The sequence below is a fragment of the Solanum dulcamara genome, chromosome 6 (genome assembly GCF_947179165.1).
Source record: "Solanum dulcamara chromosome 6, daSolDulc1.2, whole genome shotgun sequence".
Classification (NCBI taxonomy): Eukaryota; Viridiplantae; Streptophyta; class Magnoliopsida; order Solanales; family Solanaceae; genus Solanum; species Solanum dulcamara.
The window spans coordinates 11,624,522-11,637,116 of record NC_077242.1 but is presented as its reverse complement, the minus strand read 5'-3'; the positions used below and the strand labels follow the sequence as shown (position 1 = coordinate 11,637,116).

Here is a 12,595-nt window from a genome sequence, read left to right as displayed (position 1 = left end):
CAAACTTGAACAAAGTTGCAAATATCAAAACCAGTTCCTCCAAGAAACATAAATTAAAAATGGATCCTCAAATCTGGCACAAGGTTGCTGCTATTTCTGGTAAACTACTTCTCTTAATTCAGCACTTTGGACCATTTCAATTTTTTGTAGCTGCTTTCTTAGAAAAAATAATAATATGATTTTCTGGGTTTAAAGAGTCACTGAAAAATTGTAAGCTTTGGGAAACAGGTGTAGCTGCTCTTGGGTTAGGAACTTATGGGGCTCATGGATTCAAGCCCCAAAATCCCACTTACAAAGAGGTTCTTGTTTTTTTTTTTTTAAAACCCTTTTCCCTTATCATTCAGTTTAGTATTTTTCATTGTTGGGTTTAATGCTAGAAAAATGAATCAAGATTGAATTTTTGGGTTATTTTGTTGCAATTAAAAACTAAAGGTGTGGCATACTGCGTCACTGTATCATCTGGTTCACACTGCTGCCCTTGTTGCTGCGCCTATCACTAAACATCCAAACATTGTGAGTTCCCTCTCTGCATATATATCTTTGTCACCAATTTAAAGTGTCCATATTGATGCCTAGTCAGCAGTTAGTTAGAGGCTAACAGAAGTTAGTTGGGATTAAGTCATCTATGTACGCAATTAGTTGATTAAACGAACTAACAGAAATCAGTTAGTCAGCTAGTGAAGGATCACTGATGTGATTTCTTATTAAACAAGTAATGAGACTCTATAAATAGAGCTTGTACAATGTAATTCAGAACTTAGAATTTCAGCATAATGAAAACACCTCATCCTCCTCTCCTCTTCTTCATTCATAGCAGTGAGTTTGATAGATTTTTTCTTGGTTTCGGAGCAGCTATTGTTGTAGCATCAGCCATGGTGAATTCAGAAACCACGCAGGGAGAGAACACACAGATTTATCAGATAGACTACACTCATCCTTTGTTTTTACAGTCATCAGATACACCAGGAGCATTGTTAATTGGTTTGAAGCTGACAGGACCAGAGAACTATACACTATGGAGTAGATCAATGGAATTGGCTTTACTAGGGAAGAACAAATTAGGCCTGATCGATAGGAGCTGTCCACGAAGCTTATACAAAGGAGAATTGGCAAAACAATGGGATCGATGCAAGGCACTTATTCTATCAGGGATCAGTAGTGTGGTTGCACCAGAATTGATTTCGAGTATAGTGCTTTCTTCGACTGCGAAGAAGGTGTGGGATGAATTCAAAGAGAGGTTTCAAAAATCTAATCTTACTAGAATCTACCAGCTGTGTAGAGAAATTGCTAGGCAAACACAAGGTACAGATTCAATTACTGTTTACTACTCGAAATTGAAGGATTATTGGGATGAATTAGATCTGTTGGCACCTCATCCTCCAATGTGTGAGTGTGCAGGATCAAATCTATATATGTTGCACTTGAATAATCAGAGATTGTTACAGTTTCTTATGGGATTGAATGAGAGTTATTGTCATGTGAGAAGTGACATACTGTTAAGAACTCCAGTTTTAAGTGTTAATCAAGTGTATTTTGTTGTTATACAAGAAGAAAGTCAGAGAAAGTTGGGTGTAGTTGATCTTAATAGAGATTCCCTAAGTTTGCTAGCTGGAAGAGATAATGGATTTAGATTTAAAAAGCCACAGACTAGTGGTACAATAGGAACCATTCCTGGCACAGTTTGTGATCACTGTGGATACAAAGGACATTTGAAGAAGAATTGTTATAAATTGGTAGGGTATCCACCTGATTTTAAAAGCAAGAGGAACTTAGGGACACATACAAGATCATCAACAGGAAAATACTATCCACATGCTAATCATGCTGTTGTAGAGGGAGGAGAATCAAGTACTGGATCAAGAGGACACTATATTACAGATGAGGAGTATCAAAACTACATGAACTTGAAAGGCAAAGGACAGAACTTGCAATCACAGGCACAGACACAATCACAGGCACAAACACAGGATCATACAGGTGAATATCACTGTAACTTTGTAGGTATATCCTCCTTACTATTTAAAGTAGAGCAGTGTGAATGGATTATAGATTCAGGAGCCTCTCATCACATAACACCACTTAGAAAGGTGCTAAGTAACCTTAAACAAGTTGATAGGCAACAAGGTAATGGTGTTCAGGTTCCTACAGGAAACAAATGCAGTGTAACTCATATAGGGGACACAGTTATTTTAAAGAATCACACACTTAGAAATGTATTATATATTCCTGACTTCAAGTTTAGTCTATTGTCAGTTTCCAAGATAACCAAAGAACTCTGTTGTTCAGTCAATTTCTATCCAGACTTTTGCCTCTTTCAGGGACTTTACAATGGCAAGGTGATGGGGATTGGTAGAGAGTATGATGGTCTATATTGGCTACAAGAAGATGAGACAATAAATGCTGCAACAACAATGATAAAAGTCAAGCCAAACTTTGTCCTATGACATAACAGGCTTGGGCACCCTTCTCTGGAAGTACTGAATAATATCCCTGGTTTAAAGACTAAGATGTGTAAGACAACTCAACAACTTTGCATAGTATGCCCTATGGCAAAGCAAAGTAGACTAAAGTTTCCACTCAGTGCAACTTCCACTACTAGTTGTTTTCAATTGATTCATGTGGATGTTTGGGGACCTTTCAAAGATCCAACATATGATAGAAAGTACCCTTGGGTTTGTTTAATTCAATCTAAGTGTGAAGTCATTGTTGTGTTGAAAGATTTTTTGTGTAGAGTCAAGACTCAGTTTGATTTGAATGTTAAAATTCTGAGATCTGACAATGGGAAAGAATTCTTTAATTATAGTTGTTCTGAATTGTTTGCTTCCTTGGTATTATTGATCAAAGTAGTTGTCCATATACACCACAACAAAATGGTGTTGTAGAAAGAAAACATAGACACAATTTGGAAGTTGCAAGGGCCTTGAAATTTTAGAGTGGTGTTCCACATAAATTCTGGGGTGACTATGTGAGAACATCTGTATATCTTATTAATAAGCTGCCAACCAGTGTATTAAATGGGAAATCTCCTTTTGAAGTGCTACATGGCAAAACTGCAGTCCTTGGTCATCTCAGAGTGTTTGGATGTCTTTGTTTTGCTAGCATGCTTCCAAAGGGAAGTAAGTTTGATCCTAGAGTCAGAAAGATAGTATTACTTGGATATAAGGAAACGGGATATAGATTATATGATCTAGATGCTGGTACTTTTCTTATAAGTAGAGATGTCAGTTTTAGAGAAAACATCTTTCCTTTTAAAGGAGCAAAAGGGGACATTGATGATATATTCTATCCTTCTTCAGTTCCAGACTGTGAGCAGGAACACAGTCTAATATTACCGGCTCATGAAAGTGTATTTCCCCTGATGAGGTTCCAACTCACATTGCAGCAGGTGAGTCTTTCACTATTAATGAAGAAATGGTTGACATAGATGCCATGCCATCTGAGGAAGAAATACCGCTAGCATCTAGTGCAGGCAATACTCCACTCATTGAAGAAGAACCTACTATGATTACATCTATGGAACTTGAGCAAACACAAGAAGTCAGAACCAGTAGAAGGACAACAAAACCTCCTATTTGGATAAAGGATTATGTAGTACCAAAGAAGGCAGCTGGTCAAGCCTCCTTGTTTCCCATATCTAACTACATCTCTTATTCCTCTCTATCCTCTACCTATCAAGCATACCTAACTGCATTTTCAGGTTCTCTAGAGCCTCAAACATTTAAAGAAGCATCTCAGGACAAGAAATGGATTGAAGCAATGGAACATGAAATTCAAGCTTTGGAGGAAAACCATACTTGGGACATAGTTGATCTCCCAGCAGGCAAGCAACCTATAGGCTCTAAATGGGTGTATAAGATTAAATACAAGTCTAATGAAGAAATAAAAAGGTATAAAGCAAGGCTTGTGGCAAAGGGATACAATAAAAAAGAAAGGCTGGATTTTCATTATACTTTCTCACCAGTGGCAAAAATGGTTTCTGTGAGAACAATCATAAGTTTAGCAGCATCTAAGAATTGGTTTATAACTCAAATGGATGTTAGTAATGCATTCTTGCAAGGGGATTTATATGAGGAAGTATATATGAACCTACCACAAGGTTTCTGTAGGGAAGGAGATAGGAAGGTGTGCAAATTAGTCAAGTTCTTATATGGGCTTAAACAAGCCTCAAGGCAATGGAATGTCAAGCTTACGGAGGCACTGGTGAGTGCAGGGTATTCACAAAGTGCCTATGACCATTCATTGTTTACAAAGAAAGCAGGTTCTGATATAGCTGTCATACTTGTGTACGTGGATGACCTCCTGATTACAGGTAGCACCACTGCACTGATTGAAGAGGCAAAGCAAACACTACACCAGCACTTCAAAATTAAAGACTTGGGGGTATTGAGATACTTCCTTGGCATTGAAGTCATGAGGTCAGGGAAGGGAATCCTCCTGAATCAAAGGAAGTACAACTTGGAATTGATTTCAGAAGTAGGCCTCAATGGTGCTAAACTAGTCCTTACTCCCTTGGAGGCAAATCACAGGCTTACCACTGTTGATTATGATGTTTATGTGGGAACTAAAGGTGATGATGAGTTAGAAGATGTAATCAGTTATCAAAAGCTGATTGGAAAATTAATTTACCTCACCATCACTAGACCAGACATATGTTTTGCTATACAAGTACTTAGTCAGTTCATGCAAAGACCAAAGCAATCACATTTAAAGGCTGCTATGAGAGTAGTAAGATATCTGAAAGGCTCATCAGGTCTTGGTTTATTTTTTCCTTCTAACACAAAGCATCAGTTGACTGCTTATTGTGACTCTGATTGGGCTGCATGCCCTAACACTAGAAGGTCAGTTATTGGTTATGTTGTAAAATTAGGAGGTGCCCTTTTGTCTTGAAAGTCAAAGAAGCAACAAATTGTTAGTAGAAGTTCAGCACAAGCTGAATATAGAATCATGGCAGTAGCAGTTGCTGAATTAACTTGGGTGTGTGGTCTCCTAGAAAAACTGAATTGTCCTGTGCCTACTCTTATTTCCTTGTATTGTGATAATCAAGCAGCAATACAGATAGCTTCTAATCCCATATTCCATGAGAGAACCAAGCACATTGAAATTGATTGTCACTTTGTTCGAGAGAAAGTTAAGAGTGGTCTGGTTCATCCTCATTTTATTCCTATAGCATCTCAACTTTTAGATGTGCTAACAAAGAGTCTAGGTACTGCTCAGCATCAATTGTTGATTTCCAAGCTTGGTTTGTTCAATGCTTTTCACATACCAGCTTGAGGGTGTGTGTTAATTTGATGCCTAGTCAACAGTTAGTTAGAGGCTAACAGAAGTTAGTTGGGATTAAGTCATCTATGTACGCAGTTAGTTGATTAAACAAATTAACAGAAATCAGTTAGTCAGCTAGTGAAATTTCTCATTAAACAAGTAATGAGACTCTATAAATAGAGCTTGTACAATGTAATTCAGAACTTAGAATTTCAGCATAATGAAAACACCTCATCCTCTTCTCTTCTTCTTCATTCATAGCAGTTAGCGGGAGCTTAAGTGCACCGGACTGCCCTTTTTTAGTTTGGTGAATGGTAGCCGATCCCAATTCATTTGGGACTGAGCAGGGGCAAAGCTTGTTGGAAAAATGCGAACTAACACAAAAATATTCATAGTCAAAATAATAGAAATACAATGAGAAAATAATGACACCAAGACTTTTACATGAAAATTCTTTTAAATAAGAAAAAAATCACGTGCCAAGAGGAGCAACTAATATCACTATATCATTGAATTTTACACCGTGTAGTCACAAGTACAATGTTCAAATTGACTATTACACACTCAAAAGAAATAACCTTCTTTTAATTTTCCACCTTACTAAAATATCGCTCACACTCTATTTTTTTCTTCACTTGCTATTTTCTTGTATAGTTTATGATATACCTCACTTTGCTCTCCAATATTTTTCTCTATTCTAAAAACCACGATTCTTGATTCTCCCCTTAGGCCCTAGGGCCAATCACCAAGACATTCGACGAAGAAGAATCATGAGATTTTCTACTCATCTCTTCATTCAAGAGGCTGCTCTTGGCGAAATTCATAGAGATCACACTATTCAGAGCAGAATTGACAATGGAGTTCTAAATGTTTTCCAAGAGTCTGGTAGGGAATCAAGTAGAAGTAAATCTTGAATTTCTTCATCAAATTTATTGCCCATAGCAAATAATTGGTTCATGATTCTTTGAAAATTATTCAAATGGTCTGTCATTGGAGAACCATCATGATATTTTAAACTTAACATCTGCTTTATTAATAACATTTTATTGTTTCTAGTCTTCCAAGCATACAAACTTTCAAAATGCTCCCATAGGGTTCGAGCATGCGTCTCCCCAAAAATATGGTTTAACACATTATCTTCAATTCATTGTCTAATAAATCCACAAACGTGTCTGCGCAATGTAACAAATTCCACTGCTCCTCTGTTTTATTATCAGATTTTACAGTGGTAAAGATTGATTGATATTAGAGAGCAAACTGAGGTATACTACAGACAATGCAAAAAAAAAAGTCCGTGAAGGAAAAATAGAGTGTGAACTTTATTTTAGTAAGGTGGGAAATCAAAAGAGAGTTATTTCTTTTGAGTGTGTAGTGGTCACTTTGAGTATTGTACTCGTGACTAAATAGTGTAAAATTCTTTGCTATAGTGATATCAGTTACTCCTCTTGGCTCGTGGTTTTTTCTCCTTATTTAAAAAGGGTTTCTATGTAAAATTCTTGGTGTCAATATTTCCATTATTTTGACTGTGAGTATTTTTGTGTTAGTCCGCGTTTTTCCAACAGAGCTAGGGTACTGGAAGGGAGTTCGTTGCAAAATTACGTTGTATATACATGATTAAAATAATTTTATGTATATATAGTAGATATTGAACCCCTCAACTTCTCTGATGTTTACTTCTTTATATATTGAACCTCTTTTCGTATGTTTACTTTTTTTATATTTGAATCGATAAAGTAAAAATCCTGGTTACACTGGGACTGAGGGGTAGTTGTTCTTATTGTTTTGTTTTTGTTGTAGTTTGGAGGGCTGTTAACTGGTGGAATTATGGCTTTCTCTGGAACGTAAGTACTTCTATTTCTGTTCTGGGCATTTGGTCTTGTTTGAATGGACTGATGTTAGTGCTTTGACACCAGTCTACCTTGTTCTAAAATGAGAACTAGCTAGCATTAACTCAAAGACATTCTTTTTTGATCTTTGTGTGAAATTCATAATCTACTGACCCCTCACGCATACACGCACTCATAGTAAAGTATTCTTTGAAATATTAGGATATCTGCAGTTGCGATGTTGTATCTAATTTAATGGTTGAGAAATAATGGATGTCTAATAGAAGAATTCTTGCCAAACTTAAATTATTTTCAAGATCATAAGTACCAATACAAACAGGTGTAAAGCGTGTGTGAAGACCTAGGATAAGGTTACACTGTGAACTTGGCTGGATTTATATTGTGTTTCTTTTTGGTTTAGTCATTGAATACTTACAACAGTTTGGGAATTCCCTCCTTTTCTTGTAATTTGTTGACAGGAGCATCCCCCTCCTCGGCTTCTCCTGTCTCCGTAAAGTGTAATCATGTCTAAATCTGTTAATTTCAGCAATTAAATCTACTTGAGATTTCTAAATGACAAAAGGACCCCAATTAGTCCTGGTTGAGCTTTGGATCCAGTATAAAGTCTTTAACTATCATATTGTAAATATGGGAAGCTAAGTTCGGAGCACTCTAAAGATAAATTGCACATTTGTGATGCTAAAAGCTGCTCTGAACAGCAATGTTTGTGATTCCTATTGTGTTACCAAATAAAAGAAGGCTTTTCCTGAAATTGGTAAAATTATTTACTATGAGGTCTGGTTTTTAAGTCAGGATGTCTCCTTCACTAAGATTAAAAATAAACTGAAGGTGTTCTCGTTGCCCGATAGTCGATAGTTCACCTCTATGACTACTTGAGCTACATCAGAACCCCATACCTTAGATCTTTGTTACTTCCTTATAAAAAAAATAATAACTGAAAATTGTCAAAGAATATTATAATATGGATCAGTTACCTCTTCTTGTAAGTTGGTATTACAAGATCACATGCCGTTTTATGCTGTAAAAAGATCATCTATCCACTGATTCAAAATGTAAGGACCATAATGGTTTAAAAGTTCAAGAATTAGAGAAGAAGGTGATTGTCGGTAACTGGGTCAAGCTTTGGCCTTTCTAGCTTGATTTATTTTTTGGGGGGGGAAAAGGCCCCCTCCAACTATGCCTGAAATCCCAACTACACACCTTAACTTTACTAAGGTCCTATTACCCCCCTGAACTCATTTATTTTGTAATTTCGTGCACCTTTTTGCATACGTGGCACACTCCTTGAATCCACACAATTGAGGCACGTGTGTTGGTTCAGTGTGCCACGTATGAAAATAAGGTGCATGAAATTACAAAATAAATGAGTTCAGGGGGGTAATAGGACCTTAATGAAGTTGAGGTGTGCAGTTGGGATTTCGGGCATAGTTGGAGGGGGTACTTGTGCATTATCCCTTTTTTTTGAGATTGGCCTTTCTGGTTTGATTGTCTTCATATTATAGGGCTACTAGATATTGCAGTTTAAAATTCTTGATAATATACTATGTGTTGAGTAGCATTTATAGCCCATAAAAATAAGTCCATAAGCTCTTTTGGATAACCTTTTTGTTAATGATGAAATTTGTGGAGTGTTCCAGATAGTATGCATTAGTCACTGTTAATATTTAAGCTTATTGTTTGGGGACTTGAATGATCTCATAAATTTTACTTTTGCTCATGAGTAGAATCAATTTTCAGTAATCATAGTTATGTTTATTGTTCATATTTTTATATTGTTTTCGATATGCTTGGCTCTACTGGCCTATGTCTTGTTTTCCCTCTCTTGTTCTTCTCTCTTAAGCCGAGGGTCTTTCGGAGCCAGCCGCCCTACCTTTCAAGGTGGGGGTTAGGTCTGCGTACACTCTACCCTCCCCAGACCCCCACATGATGGGATTATACTGGGCTTGTTGTTGTTGTTGTTGTTGTATAGTTATGTTTATTGTGATTGTTGCCTTTGGAACTTGCTTATCAAAATAAAACAAACGCATAAGCATTGATGATGTTGGACTTAAAAAGGGATGGATTTGAAACCCAAATCAATTATTTAGAAACTGTATTGCTTGAAAGTTTGTTAATTGGGCGCTTCGGCGTTCATTTGGATGAACATGCTTGGATGGCCAAGCATAGGTGTTCCTTCTGAGACAGGTTGGTGATTTTTAGTTCGCTCATATGTTAAGTTAGAGATGATAATTAGTGGTTTAATTTGATTCAACTTGCGCAGTGTCTATAATATAAATGCCGAAATGACCTTTTTTTATGTTATATCTGGACAAGAGTCTGAATGAATCAAATATGATTCTCTTAGATGGTTGACACTAAATAGATTGGAAGTCTAGTTGAACGAGTTCATCCTATAATTTTTAGTGGGGAAATAATAATATTGAAATAATTTTTGAGAGTAAATATATGAATTGGCTTGAGTCGTGCTAGGCAGTAGACACTGTCCTAAGAAACTATTTCAACAATGTGAAATGTTTTTCCCAGAAAAGAGGGTAGATGGTGCAAGAATCTACAAAATTAGTAATACACCAACAAGTCTTAAGGAGTAATTAGAGGAGGAATTTATTGAAAAAGAAGATCTATTAGTATCCGGATTTTAGTTCTTACTGATCTTCTTAAGTGCACATTTCGATGAATATAAATTTTCACTTCAGTAATGAGTGCAGTTGAGAAAAGCAAAATGCTGGTCTGTCTGTCTGCAGGTGCTATGCAGTTGCACTTCTGGAAGACAGGAAATACTCAACCTTAGCCCCTTTCGGTGGCTTTGCATTTATTGCTGCTTGGGCAAGTTTATTGTTTTAGGAGAACGGATGCCCAGAGTTAGCAAGCTGCAGTTGCCAAATTTGATTTATGCTGCAGATGTAATGAGCATTTGGTGAATCAAACTTGCTAGTGACACTTTCCTGTTTCACTTTCTGTAAAACAGTGATGTAACTGGTGGAAATGTCTTGTAAGCATCATTCAACAGTCCTTGAATGTGTAAAAGAGATTTTGAATTTCAATATACTGAATGCTCCATATAACCTATCGATAAAGTTGGATTTGAAATTTCATTATACGAAGCTAATGCTAAGTTCGAGCTTTCATATTGTTTTGCCCTGGTGCATGAGCCTGAGTTTTATCTGTAGCAAGTGGAGTCACCCGTGCCAATTAAACCAAGATATGAAAATTGAGTTGATTTAGCACTATCTTTTTCATATGAATTTTAACTGGTTTACAACACTAGCTGAAATTGCGTTGTATAAGTAAAGAAACACCAAATACAGTTAAAGTTGTGGATGTCGCAAATGCATGATTAGCAGCCTCTATCTCGAATCTTTAGTTGCAAAAACGGTTACAACATGTTGAGCTCAACTACTCAAACCCAGGATTTAGTCATTTGTCTACTGTCTGGGATTATCTTCTTGGCATAAATGATGAAAACTTGAACTTGGCATTAAGAGATTGAAAAGTACTAAAGCATTAGGGCATGTACTCGTAGTGGCAAGAATTATGACCTGTAAGCAAGAAAAATGTGGATCAAAAGTTAGCTGATTTGTTGTTGTATACAAGCAACTAAGTAAAGAATTTGTGAAGAAGACAGAGAAAAAGCAAGTAATAGTAAAGTAAAAGCTACCTAATAGCACATGATAGTATATAAGATAATCCAGATCCATACTTAGCTTGCATAGAAGATTTTCACATGGTCTCTTTTTCTCCTTGTACTTTAACATGGTTTCATGTGATAACATGATCTAGACATTCCTTTGGACACAAGGCAGGTTTTTCCTTTTATTACACACACACACACACACATGTTGGTTGGTTAACACTTAAAAACAACACAAGATTACCAACCTAATATCTATCATTTGTTTCTATTCTCTAGGATGACATAATAAAGACATTATATAATTTGCAAATTGAAAAAGAAAACAGGTATAGTACTTACTAGGATCAACTTGAATAACCATAGCAGCATTGTTGAAGAAACAGGTTCCACCTTTCTTCTTGTACTTCTGGAAGTAATTATTGAAGGCATAAGAAGCGTGGTCTCTCACAGTATTTGGATAATAACAAGACTGGTCCTTTTGAATCTTGCTACAATCTGCATTCCCTTTCCCACATGCCCAATCTAAAGCCACTTGCAACTCATTATCTGGTGTCTGCTCATCTGCTATGCACCATTCTTCTAGCTGCCCATTCACTATAAAAACACCAAAAGAAAAAAGGGGGAAAACTATCAAATGGTGAAAAACTTAATCTTCTGAATGAAAATGAGTTGGGATTTTTACCTGAATTTTTTGTGACAAACACTAAAAGCAACAGAGTAAGAAAAATTCTTGACATACTTCTCCTCTGTGACAAGGTGAGATAGACAATTTCTTGGGGTTATGGAGAGGGTGGTGGGACTAGTGGTGCTAACTGACAGTTTATCTAGATTTATAATTTAAGTTCTTTTGTTGGTATTCGATGAAGTGGGATGTTATCCAGGTCTCACATGGAAGGATTTAACCAATAAAATTTGGGCTCTGCTATAGTTGCTTTTCATATTTTTTTTATTAGAAGAGAATCCTTTTTTCTTCTTAAAAACCGTGGTATCCTTATCAGGTTGCATATCTTGACCTATTCTACGAAACATATGTCACCTCTCACCAACAACAAGTATCAGGTAACTTTGTCCACCAAGCTTAGGAAGAAATCATCTAATATTTTTATCTCCACTAAAATTTAAATCTGAGACATTATGATTTTCAATTCATTTCATTGGTCACTAGGACACGCCTTGGGTGCCTTATTAGAAGAGATTCTGAGATTTTGTATCACCTCTGACCATACTGTTTACAGAATTGAACAAGTGCTTTGAGTGTGGGCTATTTTTTAAATAATGTGGCTTGCCCTTAAAGTGATAAATTTCTAAACCATTTTGATGTTAGGATCATACAAAACAGAAGGTCCTCCCAGCCCCAGGTCATGGTGGTGATTGACATACAACATTTCTATAACAGTCATTCTTTACGTATACAATAATATTTATTATAATTTTTATTTTTTTTGGAATTGATTTTGTATGTTATATTTTGCTTTTCTATAATAACTTTTTAATATAATATAACAACATTCATCTTTTTTAGCCGTGAGCCTTTAATAAAATTATTTTTATGTAACAATCATCTTTGTAGAAATAAATCTCTAGGATTGGCTGTTTAGATATTTTGACCAATTTTTTATACATTTAATAATGGATTTATTATTCGGAAAAAAACAATACTGGATTTATTAGAAAGTTTTAGTTTTATTTTTTTTAAAAAAAAGTAAAATATGCTCCTTAAAAAATACAAATGAGATTGTAAAAGTGAGGGTATGACTGTATTTGATAGCTTAGGTTAAAAAAAGAGAGGGTAAATTACCCTTTTACACATATTAAGATGCCATATTTACTTTTATTCCCTATTACACCAAAAAAATTC

The 12,595-nt window shown here is 35.9% G+C and overlaps 1 protein-coding gene across 1 annotated transcript; it reads right to left on the bottom strand.

Moving 5' to 3' along the window:
• Positions 1 to 10,440: 10,440 nt before the first annotated feature.
• LOC129891964 (glucan endo-1,3-beta-glucosidase 12-like) lies at positions 10,441 to 11,664 on the bottom strand. Its single transcript, XM_055967472.1, has 3 exons — positions 11,420 to 11,664; positions 11,077 to 11,331; positions 10,441 to 10,642 (listed from the first exon to the last, which is right to left on the bottom strand). The coding sequence occupies exons 1-3, from the start codon at positions 11,472 to 11,474 to the stop codon at positions 10,608 to 10,610; spliced, it is 345 nt and encodes a 114-aa protein (XP_055823447.1). The 5' UTR covers positions 11,475 to 11,664; the 3' UTR covers positions 10,441 to 10,607.
• Positions 11,665 to 12,595: the final 931 nt, after the last annotated feature.